The following is a 16558-nucleotide window of genomic DNA, read 5'->3' as shown; positions in this document are numbered from 1 at the left end:
CCAAACCTGCTTTCCCAGCGTTCTGGGGTCAGGCAAGTGTAAGTTACCTGCTCTGAGTGTCCACAGCCCTGTCCCACCTCTGCCTCACAATATCTGAGAGCACCGATTGCAACTGCTCTTTGGCGGCCCCTTGGGACTTCATGAGAGCAGGGGACATGCTATAGTGTTTGAGGCTAAAGTCCCAGGGCTCAACACATAGTAGGTGTTCAATAAATATTTGTTGAATGAATGAACAATCAGAGCCCTTCATTTGAACGACAAATCATTGTTTGGATTCCTTTGTTGGATGTGAAATATCAGGGGTGAGGAGGTGCTTCAGAAAAATTATGCCTTTTCATGTGGCAGATAACAATTGTTTCTTTGTCTTTTGACCTAAGCTGACTCTGACAGCAGTGGGGGTGGTGGCCTGGCACTCAGCGCAAACACTGGACTCAGAGTAAAATCTGGATGTGTCCGTGTCACAGAAGAGGTGGTCCAGGGTGTCTCTCGCTGGCTGGGTGACCTCGGCCCAGTGAGTCTCCCTGCTGGAGCCTGTATCATCAATGAGACCAAGGACAGCGCAGGGGGAGGCAGTGGACCCTGGTCTTGTTCCTTTCTTCCCCCAGCGGGGCACTGTCCCTTTAACGTGGGAGGAGGGGCCAAGGCTGCGGGAAGTTGCCAGAAGCTGGGAAGAGCTGGTGCCCTCGCAGGCTGCAGGCTGGTGGGCAGCAGGCTGGAGCCCGGCTGGGTCTGGGCACTGTTCAGCAGGCAGGTAAGAGGGCCTGACACCCAAATGGTACCCCTGGGGCTCTGTGTGCGTTTGTGGAATGTGAACACAGGGTAGTCTGGAAGGTTCTGGGGCAAAATCCAGAATGAGTGGACAGAAAGTGAGGAGGTATGGGTGCAAAGCCCTCCTAGGAACACTGATTTCACTCAGGGTTTCACTCTAGCCTGCCTTGGAGAAGAAGGCTGGGGGTGCCACAGACTGATGGCTGGGGAGCAGGTCCTGCTTGCCAGAGAGGCAGGACTGGGCACTCTGCCAGCGCGAGTTTCCTGGCCTTGGCATCAGGGATTTGGCTGTAAGGGTTACCCAGGTGGCCTCTGGAAAAGCCTGAGGGACAAAGGAGGCAGAAACAGGAAATGGTCCTTACCCCAATTCACAGATGCAGCAGGTGAAGCCCAGTGAGGAAAGGTGGCATGGCCAAGGTCGTGCCTGCTGGGACCTGAACCCAGGCCTCAGGCTTTTCACGGCATTGCTCCACAGCAGAGAGGGCCCAGGGCTCCCACCTCAGCACCCGTGGTGGCCACATGCTGCAAGAGCTGTGTGTCCCTAGGCCAAGGTCTCACCTTGACTCTAGACCTTAGTCTGGGAGGCCTGTGCCCTTATGGGCATCTGGGCTAGATAAGGGCTATTGGAAGTTTGGGGCCGGTTCATATGACGGGCCAGCTGTCCTCCTGTGGGCTGTTAGGATAAGCAGGAGGCCTGGGGAGCCTTGGGACTGAGGCGGGAGCATTTGGCTCCTAAGGACACCTGGCAGTTAAGTGTGAAATGCTCACGCCTTTCACCACTACCACCACCACCGTCATTATCATCACCTAGTAGAGAAAGTATGGCACGGAGCTAAGGGCACAGATGCCAAAGTCCACTGCCTGAATTTGAATCCTGGCCGTGCCATTCCCAGCTGTGTCACCTCGGACAGGTTACTTAACCTCTCTGGCCTCAGTTTCATTATCTATAAAATGGAGCTAGTAAGTGAACCTGTCTCAGGACCGTTACGATGATCTTAGGAGATGGTATATGTGCCAATGATCTTGGCACAGAGCCTGGCTGGCAGGAGGTCCCACACAACTATTAGCTAATATTATATGTCAGGCATGGAGTTGATGGCTTCACAATATGGCCTCACTGCGTCCACACAGTGATTCCGTGATGTAGAAGCTCTTCTCCTAGTGTGCTGCGTGGTTAGTTCATTCTTATTTTTCAGGTCTCGGTGTTAATGGTCACTTCCTGCAAAAGGCCTTTCGTGACCTCTCTATCCGCAGTAGGTGTCCTTGTTCTTCTCTTTAAGACTCCCTGTATGTGTGCGTTCCTCTTGGTAGTTTTCACCATTTTTGATTATTTTGTTTGTCTATATGGTTATTTATCAAACACTGATCTGCACATCAGCTCCACGAGGAGATGTCTGTCTTCCTCACCAGGGTAACCCCAGTTCCCAGGTCAGGGCCTGCGCCTTGCAGGTGCCCTGTAGACATGCGAGAGAAGGGGTAAGCACGCCCGCATAGTTAGATGGCCCCAGAGAGATGATGCCTCTAGAGCGCTCAGCTGATGTCTGACGTACAGTAGGGCAGGAGGGAACATGGCACAGAGAAATCGAGATGCTTGTTGGGGTCACACAGCGAGGAATACAGAGCTGGTTTCTAACTTTGGTCACTGATTGACCCCTACACCCGGAGCCAAGGTGAGGCCCAGGCTGAGGTCTGCTGAGTTTGGGTGACCCACAGGTTCCCTCTCCAATGCCATGCTCAGTTTGAGAAGTGCCCTGATGGAACCGGGTGGAGACTCTGGCTCAGACTCTGCCCTGCCTGGGGGATCCCAGGGCCATCCCAACAAGGGCCTGGGGTCAAATCTAGGGGCAGGAGACCTAGAACCCTCTGGTGGGTTGGGCAGCTGGGAGTAAGTAAGGGTGAGCAGGAAGCTTGGGCCCATGGAGGATGGGGAGGCTGCAGCACGCCTCCTACTGGCCATCAGTGAAACTGCAGGGCTTGGCCCAATGCTTTTCTGACGCAAAGAAAAAAAAAGGGGTTTGCATTTGCTCCTTAAAAAAAAGAAAAAAAGACAAACAGCCCTCTATTTCTCCACTCTTCTCATTTCTTCCTCTTCTGTTTCTCACCTTTTACCACCGATTCGTTCACTAACTGTGCCTTTGCTTAAAACCTCCCAATGGCTTCCCAGGACAAGTAGCATTAGAATAACATCCCAGCTCCTCAGCGTGGCACGTCCTTCCCCACGTCCCTGCCCACCTCTCCTTGCTCAGCTCCTACACCGGATCCCTTCTCCCCACACCAGCAACGCCCCAGGGTCATTTCTCTCTCAAGGTGTTTCCACCTGCTGTTCCTTCTGCAGGAATGCGTTCCCCTGGGGTCCCTGCTGTCACTCATCTCAAACATCTCTCTTGGAGAACTTGCAGATGGAAAGAGAATTCAAAGCCCTCTCAGCCAATCCAATACTCACAGATCTGATTTGCATCCTGATTCAAACTGTTAGAAACCCCAAATCACTGACAGCAAAACCGTTTATCCCATTTAATGAGATGATTGGAAAGGTGAGCAATTATGTGACGATATTGAGAGATGATTATTAATGTTTTTAGATGTGATAATGGTATTGTGATGATGTGTTTTTTTTTAAATTAGCATCATTGAGATATGGTTTCTATAAAATAAAATTAGCCAGGGATGCCTGAGTGACTAAGTCAGTTAAGTATCTAACTCTTGGTTTCGGCTCAGGTCATGATCTCAGGGTTGTGAGATGGAGGCCCCCATTGGGCTCCATGCTGGACATGGAGCCTGCTTAAGATTCTCTCTCTCCCTCTGCCTCAGCTTCTCCCCCACATGCTCCCTCTCAAAAAAAAATCAGTCCACTTTGAGTAAGAATTCCGTGAGTTTGCACAAATGTATACAGTTATGAATCCATATGGCTACTGTTTAAAAAAAGTTCTTAAGGGACGCCTGGGTGGTTCAGCAGTTGAACGTCTGCCTTTGGCTCAGGGTGTGATCCCGGGATCCAGGATCGAGTCTCCCGTCAGGCTCCCTGCATGGAGCCTGCTTCTCCCTCTGCCTGTGACTCTGCTTCTCTCTCTGTGTGTCTCTCACGAATAAATAAATAAAATATTTAAAATAAAGAAATAAATCTAGTTTTTAAAAAAGAGTGCTTTTAGAGATCTGTGCTGAAGTATTTACAAAGGAAGTAGCATAGAAAAGATATATAATAAGAATAAAGGACGAGGGGCACCTGAGTGGCTCAGTTTGTTAAGTGTCTGCCTTTTTAGCTCAGGCCAAGATCCCTGCGTTCCCATATCTAGCCCTGCCACATCAAGCTCCTTGCTCAGTGGGCAATATGCTTCTCCCTTTCTCTCTGCTCCTTCCCCTACTCATTTTTTCTCTCTTGCTCCCTCTCTTTCTCCCTCGCTCTCTCAAATAAATAAAAAATCTTGGGCAGCCCGGGTGGCTCCGGTTTAGTGCCGCCTTCAGCCCAGGGCCCGATCCTGGAGTCCTGGGATCAAGTCCGAAGTCGGGCTCCCTCTATGGAGCCTGCTTCTCCCTCTGCCTGTGTCTCTGCCTCTCTGTGTGTGTGTGTGTGTCTCTCATGAATAAATAAATAAAATCTTTAAAAAAAAATCTTAAAAAAAATAAAGGAGGAAAAACCGCATAGTACAGGGTGGGGGTGGGGGTGTGCAGGTGTGGTTGAAACAAGACAGGCCACGAGTGCTCGCTCAAGCTGAGAGATGGGCTACACCAGGGGTTCATTATACAGTTCTCGACATTTTGCTATGTTTAAATTCTCCATAATACAAGTTTTTAAAAAGTTTTTCTCTCTTGAGAGACTATTTCTGACCATGCTTGCTGAAATACTGCCTCCCACCCCCTTTGCCCATTTGAAATTTTGTGCTTCTGTCTCCCCTACTAGAATGTGAGCTCTGGCAAAGCAGGGGCTGCCTCTGACTTGTGCGCTCCAAAACCTGGAACCACCTGGCACATAGTAGGTGCTCAATGAAAAGAGGTGGTTTTTTTTTGCATGCATACCTGAATGAATGAAGAATGAATGAATGAATGAATTTTCCCACATCATTCATTCATCACCATGTATTGGCCACCTTCTACACCCCCAGCACTGTGGGCTGGCACAGTTACAGAATGAAAGGGTCCCTGGTCCAAACCTTTTTGTCCAGGTGGGGAAACAGGCCGTGGCAGCTGGATAGGGCTAAGGAGCCTAATGGAGGCTCTTCTCCACGTTCCCCTCCTCCTGGTTAAGGGGACTCTGGCCGGAGCTGCCTGGGCTATGGCATTGGTGTTCTCCCGCAGGCCCCCTGGGGGTTGCTGGGATGGATCACTCTCGAACAGGCTGTGCTAAGGCTGAGCACTTCCACGTGGTCACACCTCTGCTGGAGAGCTGGGCGCTTTCCCAGGTGGCAGGTGTGACTGTCTTCCTCAAGTGCGAGAATGTGCAGCCAGCCGGCTCCTTCAAGATCCGGGGCATTGGGCATTTCTGCCAGGAGGTGAGGTGTCAGCAGGAGGGGAGAAGTGAGCCAGTTCTGGGGGGAGGAGAGGGATGGGGATGGTTGCCCGCTGGATGGGGGTGAGGGCAGGAGGGGAGAAATGGACTCATACAGATGGGAGGAGCAGGATGAGGAGCAAGGAGTGTTGGAGTGGGCTGGGGAGGGACTAACTCCATCCCACACTGGGTCTATGACATCTGCCTGGGTCAGCCCCCAACCTCATTCCTTCTTTCCCCAGGTGGCCAAGAAGGGATGCAGACACCTGGTGTGTTCCTCAGGTGAGCCTTGGGGCTGGGTCCTCAGGGGTGAATGTAGGGGAGGAAGAGATGGCTGGAGCAGCAGTTGATGTCCAGGGATCAGCCTCCTGTTAAAGGCCGAGTTCCATCAAGGTCATGATCAGATGGCCATTTCATATATCCCCTCCCAGCCCTCTTCCCGTCATTCAGGACTCACGGTAGAAGTGACAACAATCCAATTAATACAGGTTTAGGCTACAGGCCCCAAGAACTGAAAAATTCTTGGGATAAGTGGCTTTCAGGTACAGCTGGAACCAGGAGCTCTCCTTTGTATCTCTCCTTCTCTCAACTTGTCTTTCCTCTGTATTAGCTTCATTTTCACCCAGACTTCATAGCAGCAAGATGGCCAACAGGTGTTCTAGGCTTGCCTCCTATCATCCTATCAGCCCTGGTGAAAAGGAAGTACCCCTTCTTGATGGTTCTCCCCAATCCATGACTCGGTCTTCTTTACCTAGCTTGGATCATGTACTCATCCCTGAACCAATCATAGGTTAGGGGATTGAGGTCTCTGATTGAGTTAATCTAGGTCATGTATCTACCTCTGGGATCAGAAAGAGGACTCAAAGGTGGGGCATATGAGTGTGGGGAAGGAATGGCCTACAAAGGGAAATGGAGGGGGAGGGAGGAAATTGGGTTAACAGGCTAAAACAACACTGCCCACTGCACTCCCTTCTATTGCTTCCACAGGGGGCAACGCAGGCATTGCAGCTGCTTATGCTGCTCGGAAGCTGGGCATCCCTGCCACCATTGTGCTCCCTGAGGGCACCTCCCCGCAGGTGGTGAAGAGGCTGCAGGGGGAGGGGGCAGAGGTTCAGCTGACTGGAAAGGTAAGGACCCCAGGAAGGAGAAGCCAGCTGGAGTGGGCTGTTCCCCTTGAATCCCATTTACCCCTAGGAGATGGTATCTCTCTGCTTTTTTTTCTTTCGTTTTTGATGTACTATGCCTGGAGCCCAGTCTTCTCTTAGGATGGCTGAGCTGAGGGGTAGGAGTGAGGCATGATGTATTTTGAGGGCTGGGACCCCCTGCCTCTACCAACCCTGAGAAGACTTCCCCTGTGTGAACCCAGGAGAAGCAGGAAGCTGATAGACCAGGAGTATGTCCGTCTCCTCATATCCTCACTAACATTTGGTAATATTCATTTAAACATTTTTGCCATTTGATAAGACAAAAAAGTATAAAGAAAGAGGATGGTGGCGTTATTTCTTGTTCTGAGACCACCCTAATAAGGGGCCCACCGCCAAGGATATCACTGATTCACCCTGTTACTGAAGAAACAGAGATACAAACATGTAATCCTCCTACCTTCCTGGAAAGAAGGGGAGAAAGCATCCCTAGAAAAGAGATTTTTTTTTAAACCATCAAAATTAAAACTAAAAGCCATACCATGGTACCTAAAAAGCTGGTCGCCAAATACTTAGTGTCTAGTTTCTTTCCTTGCTTTCTCCCTTCTTTCTCTCTTTTTTTTAAGAAAAATTATTTATTTATTCATGAGACTCACAGAGAAAGGCAGAGACATAGATAGAGGGAGAAGCAGGCTCCATGTGGGGAGCCCAGTGCAGGACTTAATCCCAGGACCCCAGGATCATGACCTGAGCCGAAGGCAGACACTCAACCACTGAGCAACCCAGGTGCCCCTTTTTTCTTCTCTTTATTCATCCATTCAACCATCTTCCTATCCAGCACTCTCTCTCCCTGCCTTTCTCCCTCCCTCCATCCATCCATCCATCCATCCATCCATCCATCCATCCATGCATCCATTCCCCATCAGCTTTTTCCCTCCTTCACTTCCTTCCTTCTTCCTTTCCTTCCTTCCAACAGATATTCATTGAACTCATACTATGTGTCTGGACTATGTTAAAGCAAGGGATATAGAGGTAGTAAGACATGGTCTCTACTCTCACAAAGCTCAGGCATTGTTGGGGAGACACACAGATAACCACATGGTGATAAAAGAAAGTTGTAAGTATTGTGATGGGGAAGCACAGGGCCCTGAGGAAGAACAGAGAAGGCATATTGTTTTAATCAGCTCTTGCTGCTAGATAATGCTACATAACACACAGCCCCCACCTCTCATTGGCTTATGAGAAACGCGATCTCTCTTGCTTCTGGGCTTGTGAGTGGGCTAGGGTGGTTCTGTGTCAGGCTACAGGCAGGATTAAGATCTGCATATGTGTCCCCCTCATCGTTCTGGACTGGTGGCCACCTGGGACATGTTCTGCTCAAGGTGAATGGCAGGAGGAGTGAGAAGAAAGTGCCTCTTGAGGCAGTGGCTCAGAAGTGTTACATGTCACTTCTACCGCCTGCCATTGGCCACAGCAAGTCCCACAGCTGGGACCTACATCAATGGGGGTGGGGAAATGTACTCTGCCCTTTCTAGTGGGAAGAACAGCAGTAACATGACAAAAGCCACGGATGTGTGATTCTAATGGAGGAAGGGGGTAGGGAACTGGGCAGTGGCCCAAACCACCCCCAGGTTGTGCCTCAGACCCGGGCCTCTCTGGCTGCTTGAACTCAACCGGCAGGTCATCAGTAGGATGGTTGCTGGTTTTCATGGACACCATCTATAGTGGCCAGGTTGCTATTTGGGGCTCTGATTTAAGGGGCCTTCTGCCCTACTGGCTGACTAGAAGTGGAAACCACTTAGCTGGCCTTGGAGCTCACCCTCCCCCACAGACTGGCCCATTGGGATTATGGAAAGCACATATCATCAGTTTATCCACCCGGAAGCCTCCACTTTTGTCTCAGGAGGCTGTGAGGCCCACCCCAGCTCTGATCTCACCGTTGGAGTTCTCCTCAGCTGGCCAGACCCTGGGGCTATCCAGGAGACTTCAGGCTCTGCTCCAGGCTCCAGAGCAGTCCAATTCCTGAGGCTCCTGAGACCCTCTGTTTCTCTTTAGGTTTGGGATGAGGCCAGTCTGAAGGCACAAGAGTTGGCCAAGAGGGATGGTTGGGTGAATGTCCATCCATTTGACCACCGTCTGATCTGGTAAGGTTATTGCTCCGCCCCCATGGAGCTCAGAGCCCAAACCCTCATTGAGTTGAGATCCTTCCATTGGACAGAAAGGGATGCTGAGGCCTAGAGAGGAGAGGAGGCTTGGAAGCCAGGCATGCTGAGATTCAGACCCTACTTCTGTTATTTGTGAATTGTGTGATTGCAAAGCCTCTCTCCTCCCCATGCCTCAGTTTCCACATGTGTAGAATGGAAATGGTAATAATCAATCCTGTTTATTGAGTGTACTTGGGGATACATTTAATACATTTGATCCTCTTCAGAGCTCTAGAGGTGGGTGTTTTATGTCCATTTCACAGGCACAGAGGGGCCAAGGAACTTGCCTGACATTGCACAGCTAGTAAGTGGCCAAGACATTGGGTCCCAGGCCCAGAACTAGACTGGCACCAAGTGATATGCTGGTCCCCTCTTAAGCACATATACAAATGCTGCCTCTTTACAAGGTTGTGGAGGGGATTAAATAGGATAATGTCTGAGAACATGGCTTTGAGGTTGATGGCGTGGAAAGAATGAGTGAATGAGTAAATTGAATGGATGAAAGCTGAGTGAGCTAAGTGTTGCAGGGTCTCTGCTCTCCCTTGCTATGGATAGGAATTGGGGTGACAACGAGGAGAGTTTGTGTATATGTCAGCCTTTGGGAATAGGGCCCTTTCTTACCCTGCTTCCTCCTTCCCCCAGGGAAGGCCATGCCAGCTTGGTGCAAGAGCTGAAGGCAGCACTGGGGACTCCACCAGGGGCCCTGGTGCTGGCAGTAGGGGGTGGAGGGCTCCTGGCTGGGGTGTCAGCTGGCCTGGCAGAGGTGGGCTGGCAGCACGTGCCCATCATTGCTGTGGAGACCCGAGGGGCACACTGTTTCAATGCAGCCATCAAGGCGGGCAGGCTAGTCACGCTGCCAGAAATCACCAGGTAGGCATGGGCTGGGGCCATCTGTGGGAGGCTGGAAGGTGGGGGTGTTGCTATCCTAGAAGCTCTCAGTCCCAACCAGTGGAGGAGTTCGGGGGTACCCAAGAGGTTCAACTTCACCCTGAGTTCCACCCTAATGTGGATTTCAGTTAGAAGGCGATTCCAAAAAAGTAGACGAAGGATATGATTCATTTAAGTTTCATTAATTAATAAAACACATGGGACTCCTGGGTGGCTCAGTGGTTGAGCAACTTCCTTCAGCCTAGGGCATGATCCTAGAGTCCCCAGATCAAGTCCTGCATCAGGCTCCTGAGGGGATCCTGCTTCTCCCTCTGCCTATGTCTCTGCCTCTCTCTCTATGTCTTTCATGAATAAATAAATAAAATCTTTTAAAAAATTAATAAACATTTCATTGCTCTATATCATTACAAAAGCAGTTTAAATGTGTTGCAGATAAGTTAGAAAATGTAGGCAAGCAATAAACAACAGAAAACAAAATGGCACCCTCAATTCCACCATCCAACAATGAACACTAGGTTACATTTTCCCAGTTTTTGTTTGTCCTCCGTGTACACATAGTTACAAGTGAAATGTGCCTGGCACACAGTAGGTGCTCTACAAATATTTGTGAAATGAATGAATGAATTGATCATGTATTTTTAAAGTTAGGATCGTACCCTTCCTAAACTCTGTTTTTCTAGTTCATATTATATGTCATGAACAGTTTCATTTTTTCTGCAATATCGTTAGAGAACTTTTTCCTTGTTGCTTTATGTAACTGATTTTAAATTTTTTTTTATTTTATTTACGATAGTCATACAGAGAGAGAGAGAGGCAGAGACACAGGCAGAGGGAGAAGCAGGCTCCATGCACCGGGAGCCTGACGTGGGATTTGATCCCGGGTCTCCAGGATTGCGCCCTGGGCCAAAGGCAGGCGCCAAATCGCTGCGCCACCCAGGGATCCCTGTAACTGATTTTAAATCAAATGAGGAAAAGTTCTTATGAACCAACTAACTAGTTAATGGAGAGTGGTCCAGCCTCCAGACCCTGCCTCATCTTATATCCTTCTTTTCCTGTTTTTTTAAGATTTTATTTGTTTATTTATGAAAGACACACACACACAGAGGCAGAGACATAGGCAGATGGAGAAGCAGGCTCTCTGCAAGAAGCCTGATGTGGGACTCGATCCCAGGACTCTGCAATCACATCTTGTGCCAAAGGCAGATGCTCAACTGCTAAGCCACCCAGGCGTCCCATCTTATATCCTTCATCACCATCACCAGTATCATCCTCACAGATGCTGTGTTAATTACCTATAGGGCTGCCATAAAAATGACCACAAACTATGTGGCTTAAAAGATCAGAAATGCATTCTGTCATAAGCCTGGAAGCCAAAAGTGTGAAATCAAAGTGCTAGTAGGGTGACACTTTCTCTGAAGGCCCTAGGGGAGGAGCATGCTTCCTTGCCTCTTTCAGCTTCTGGTGGCTATTGGCAATCCTTGGTGTTCCTTGGCTTGTAGCCACCTCCTTCTGCCTCTGTCTTCAATGACCTCTCTGTGGTCTGTCCTCTTTTTGTAAGGGCACAGTCATTGAATTTAGGGTCCACCTTAATCCAGTATGACCTTATCTTGACTAATTACATCTGCAAAGATCCTATTTCCAAATTAGGTCACATTCTGAGGTTCTATATGGATTTGAATTTTAGGGGAGACAATATTCAACCCTCTATAGATATCAGCACTGCCCATATTTTATTAAACACTTATTAGGTGCTGGACCATCGGATATAATAGTGTGTGACAACAAGGTGGCTGAAAAAGACAGCCTATTAAGTCATCTTTATTAAGCACCTACTGTGTACAGGGTTCTGGCTGACCAATTAGAGAAACAGTCCTTTCTTCAAGGAGAATTCTATCTGGATATATGAATCTCCTTAATGTCTTTCTGGTATTATCTTCACTCCTTTCTGGTGCCACCCATCCTCCAATGTCTCTGTGATGACCTTTCCTGAAGATTATTTGTGCCCCTAACTGTTGAGCCTTTCCTGTCCCTTCCATCTGAAATACCAGCCCCTCTCACATTGATGAAATTCCCCAAGGCCCAGCTGGGCAGTTGACTCCTATCGTAAAGACCCCAAAGATACTCTGTGTCACTCTTTGGCTGTGAAAGAGCTTGTGGATGGGCTGGTTTGTGAAGGAGGGGCTTGAGGATGGGGACTGACTTTTCAGCTCTGAGTCCCTAGCACCTCTCTCAGAGCCTGGCACGGTGGAGCACTAAGTGAAGTCTATGGACTTGCCATTTTTGTAAATGGCACCACCGTCCATCCTGCTGCTCTGACCTGACACATCTTACAGTCACCTTGCTGAGTTCTATCCACTCTCCCTCAGGACTCCAGCTCCTGTCCAGCCCTTGTGCCCACCCCAGTGTATCAGCTCTCCCCTGGATGGCTGTCATAGTCCTCCTCCATCCCCTGGCTATGCTTGATGCTCTTCTTTTTGATAACAGCTTTATTGAGATATATTCCATGTATCACGCAATTCATCCACTTCAAGTGTATAGTTCAGTGATTTTAAGTATATTCAGAGTAGTGCCTCCATCGCCAAAATCACTTTTAGAACATTTTCATCACCCCTCGCCGAGTCCCTCCTCCCTCCAGTCCCTGGCAAATACTGATCTACTTTCTATCTCTACAGATTTGCCTGTTTGGGACATTTCACTTGGGTGAGGTCATATGACACGTGGCCTTTTGTGTCTGGCTTCTTTCATGCAGCCTTCTGTCTTTAGGCCTCACCCATGTTCTGATCAGTACTTCATTCCTTTTTATGGCCAAATACTACTCCATTATGGGGCTGGACCGCATCTTGTTTATCCATCCCTTGGGTGCAGGGTGTTGGGGCTGTTTCTTTTTGGGGCTATGATGAGTAGAGCTGCTACAAACACTTGCATGGGCATTTGCATGTGAACGAATGTGTCCGTGTCTCTGGGGTGTGACCCTAGCAGTGATATTGCTGAGTGTCTTTGTTGTTTTGAGTCCTTTGTCTACTGCCAGCAGCAATGTGTCCTTCCTTCGCTGTTGACCCGTTGGACTCTTCACCACTTCTCCCGCTTATGCCCGCCAATGCCCTCCCCAGACTCTTGGGCCCAAATCCAGACTCCTCTTAGCCCCACTCCAGCCACCGGCCTGTCTTCCAGCCCCTTGGATGAGTCACAACCTTTCCTACCACCAGGAAAGGCAAGCTTTCTGTGCAGGCTGTTTCTTCTGCCTGGAACGTTCTTTCCCCTTTCCTTCTGTCCTCTGGATTGGGATTTCTCACTCCAGAGATTGTCCCCACAACCTTACCCAGTGGTCTCCTTCTACTTACCTACTTAATTCTATGTTTCCCCTCCCAGCCTTTGTTCTTATTTATTTATTTATAGTTGAAGTCTATAGTCAACCTATAATATTATATTCATTTCAGACGTACCATATAGGGATCCGGGAATCTTATACTTTCTGTTGTGCTCACCACCATAAGTGGAGTCACTGCCTGTCACCACACAAAGCTGTGATCATACCATTGACTATTCCCTGAGCTGTGCTTTTCATCCCCATGGCTTATTATAACTGGAAATTTGTTTCCTCTTCAACCTGTTCACCTGTTTCGCCCAGCCTCCCGGCTCCCTTCCCTTTGGCAACCACTAGTGGTTTCTCTGTAGAGGTTTTTCTCCTTCCTTCCTTCCTTCCTTCCTTCCTTCCTTCCTTCCTTCCTTCCTTCCTTCCTCTCTCTCTCTTTCTTTCTTTCTTTCTTTCTTTCTTTCTTTTCTTTCTTTCTTTCTTTCTTTCTTTCTTCTCCTCCTCCTCCTCCTCCTCCTCCTCCTCCTCCTCCTCTCTAGTTTTGAGTCTGTTCTTCTCTTGCTGTTGTTGGCTTTGTTCTTAATACATGGTTGGCTTTGTTCTTACAGCCATGGTAGTAGCCACCACTGACCCTTCTGTAGAGCTTACTAAGTGTCAGGCTCTCTTCTAAGCATTTACAATGTTTAACTCAACCCCCAGGACACTCCCATGAGCCAGGGACTGCTGTTACCTCCGTTTTTCAGACTGAGGAAGCTGAGGCTCAGGGGAGGTGCAGTGACCTTCCCACGGTCCCACTGCTAGTGGGGGGGCCCAGGTTTGAGACCAGACAGCCTGGCTCCTGAGTCTGTGCTCTGGGCCCCTTGGGGCTCACCAGAAGCTCTCCTGAGCCTGAAATACTGCCCAGCTCAGGAAGGTACCAACAGGTGGGCAATCCCAAGCACAGAGATACACAGCATGGACCATGGAGCCAGACTGCCTGGATTTGAATCCACCTTCTGTTACTGACTAACTGTGTGTCTGAGCCAGTTTCTTAACCTCCCTGAGCTTCTCAGTTTTCCCACTTGTAAAATGGAGCCCATAAATTTCTAACTCAAAGGGGGATTATGAGGATTAAAACAGAAAACATGTGCATCTATCACCTGGTAGATGCTCAATAAATATGTTATCAGACATGATAAATTCTTATTAATGAATAAGATACAAAACAAAGCCATTTCCTTTTTTAAAGATTTTATTTATTTATTCACGAGACACAGAGAGAGAGGCAGAGACACAGGCAGAGGGAGAAGCAGGTTCCATGCAAGGAGCCCAATGTGGGACTCAAACCCAGGACCCCAGGATCATGCCCTGAGCCAGAGGCAGATGCTCAAACACTGGGCCACCCAGGTGTCCAAAAAATCCATTTCCACACTTGGCTTTCTGGGGCCTGTGCAAGGAAGGGCACAATCATGGTTATGGAGTTGGAGGAAGTGGGGCTCATGTGTCCATCATTGGTGGGACATCCAATTTTGGAGCACCCCCTCTGTGCCAGCCCAGTACTAGCTCTTGCCGTGTTGAGCCCTGGCCCATTGCAGGATGGGAGGGGACCCTGGGGTTTGGAGGGCTGAATTTGGAGGCCCGGTGATTCACCAGCTCTGCCCCACACCCCTGCACTCCCTGCCCTGCCTGCCCTCCTCTGCAGTGTGGCCAAGAGCTTGGGTGCCAAGACCGTGGCAGCAAGGGCCCTGGAATGCACGCAGGAGCTGGAGATCATCTCTGAGGTGGTGGAGGATGTCCAGGCTGTGAGCGCTGTGCAGCGGTTCCTGGGTGAGTGACCTTGCCCTCCGTCCCCATGCTTGGGGACCTACAAAGACCCTGGGTCTCTGGGTGTTCTCTCTGGTCTGTATCCTCAGAACCTTCTGCAGGGCTGGGCGTGCAGCAATCATGCAACAAGCATACATTGAGTGGATGGCAGGGCGGAGGCAGAGTGTGCCGTGCTGTCTCTAGCCTCCAGACTTTGGCATCTGTTCCTCTTCCTGTTAGCCACCCATCCTGGACCCTGCTCCCTGTCGATTGCATGTGATTCAGGGCTACTCAGCCATCATGGCACCTCCTCCAGGTAGCCTCCTCTGATCTTTCACCCTCCTCCTGCCTTGGGTTGGAGACTTCCCATGCACCAGACCTTCTGTTCATAACTGCCTGGTTCTTATTCACCTGAGGCATTAGATGTAAACTCTGTGAGGGTAGGGCCCAGGGTGTCCTATCTACTGTTGTGACCCCAGGGCCTTCCTAGCATAGGGCCTGGCAGGGATTGGGTGCTCGATAAATATTTGTTGGATGAATACATGAATGTATGAGTGAATAGAAAGGTAGATAATGGGTGGATGGATGGATGGATGGATGGATGGATGGACGGACACATTGATTAATGGACATGTTGATGGATGGACAGACACTCAAATGATGGATAGGGGATGGGTGGGTGAATGCATGGATGGATGGATGGACGGATGGATGGATGGATGGATACAGTGATTGATGGATACACTGATGGATGGACAGACAGTCAAATGATGGATAGGGGCTGATGGATGAATGGATGGATATATAGATGGATACGTTGATTGATGGATACACTGATGGATGGACAGACAGACAGTGAAATGATGGATAGAGGAATGGATGGATGGATAGATGAAAGGTGGATGGATGGAGGGATGGATGGTCAGATTGATGGATGGAGAGAGGGTCAGACGAATGATGGATTATGAGCTGGCTGGCTGACTGGCTGGCTGGCTTCATGGATTTTCGATGCCCAGAGCCTACAGAGCACTAACTGGTTCTTTCTCCCTTTCTCTCTTCTCATCCACCCCATTCCCCTAATCCGGGCAGATGACGAGCGCATACTGGTGGAGCCTGCCTGCGGGGCAGCTTTGGCTGTCATCTACTCAGGCCTCCTGGGGAGGCTCCAGGCTGAGGGCCGCTTGCACTCCCCGCTGGCCTCGGTTGTGGTCATTGTGTGTGGAGGCAATAGCATCGATAGCGGAGGGTTACAGGCTCTGAAGGCCCAGATGAGTCAGAGCTGAGGCCTCCTCACTTGGGGTGGACACCCCTGTAGCTGGTGAGGGCAGCCTGTGTTCCTGGATGGCAGTGGAAGCTGCTCTGTGCTTCTGTGCCAGCTGCCTCCTGCAGGAAGCCCTCCTGAAATGCTCCCTTTGGCTCCCCTACAGCCCTGGCCAATAAACACTCTGAGTTGAATTTGTAATTCTAGCCGGTCCAGTCTTTCTGGGTCTACAAATGCATGGAAGGCACACAGAAACCTTGACTCTGGCTCTGCTGTGAAGTGACTCTGCATCACATAGCCTTGGCTATAAAACCGAGGAATCAAAACTTGGGTCTCTAGGAAGAGTCCAGTCGTGCTGAACTCCCGACAGGGCTTCGCTCACCTGGGGGACCCACTTGGGAGGAGAGGGTGGCATGCTGTGCAGGGATGCTCATGCTCAGGCCTGGGTGGGCAAGGACAATACCGCCCGTCTTTATCAAGCGCTTTTCATGTGCCTGGTCTTCAAGGACATTTCTACTCATTGTCTTCTTTAACGGTCACAAAAACTCTGTGAAGCAGAAACCATGATATCATTCCTGTTCTAAATATGGGGAAACTGAGGCACAGCACGGTGACCGAACCCTTTCAAGGTCAGAGCTGGCCTGTGGCCCAGCCAGGCTCAAGCCATGTGGTTTTCAGCGTGACTCTGTTTCTTGGACCTCAGCCTACTTCGTGTGC

At 49.7% G+C, this 16558-nt stretch overlaps 1 protein-coding gene across 3 annotated transcripts; it reads left to right on the top strand.

The window, feature by feature from the left end:
• The first annotated feature begins 617 nt into the window (after window positions 1–617).
• On the top strand, window positions 618–16042 carry SDSL (serine dehydratase like). 3 transcript variants are annotated; one of them, XM_055323295.1, is made up of 9 exons: window positions 662–751; window positions 3104–3302; window positions 5062–5255; window positions 5494–5533; window positions 6239–6378; window positions 8449–8537; window positions 9240–9467; window positions 14480–14604; window positions 15670–16042. In XM_055323295.1, exons 3-9 carry the CDS (start codon window positions 5082–5084, stop codon window positions 15861–15863), a joined length of 990 nt encoding a protein of 329 aa, XP_055179270.1. In that variant the 5' UTR covers window positions 662–751; window positions 3104–3302; window positions 5062–5081; the 3' UTR covers window positions 15864–16042. The 3 variants fall into 3 exon arrangements, with proteins under 3 accessions (XP_055179269.1, XP_055179270.1, XP_055179268.1); XM_055323293.1 differs by lacking the exon at window positions 662–751 and adding an exon at window positions 1984–2021; XM_055323294.1 differs by lacking the exon at window positions 3104–3302 and having other exon boundaries at window positions 618–751.
• The last annotated feature ends 516 nt before the right edge of the window (window positions 16043–16558 follow it).

The sequence above is a fragment of the Nyctereutes procyonoides genome, unplaced genomic scaffold (assembly GCF_905146905.1).
Source record: "Nyctereutes procyonoides isolate TBG_1078 unplaced genomic scaffold, NYPRO_anot_genome, whole genome shotgun sequence".
In the NCBI taxonomy this organism is placed as follows: Eukaryota; Metazoa; Chordata; class Mammalia; order Carnivora; family Canidae; genus Nyctereutes; species Nyctereutes procyonoides.
The sequence above is the reverse complement of the archived record's forward strand: the minus strand, read 5'-3'. Positions and strand labels throughout refer to the sequence as shown.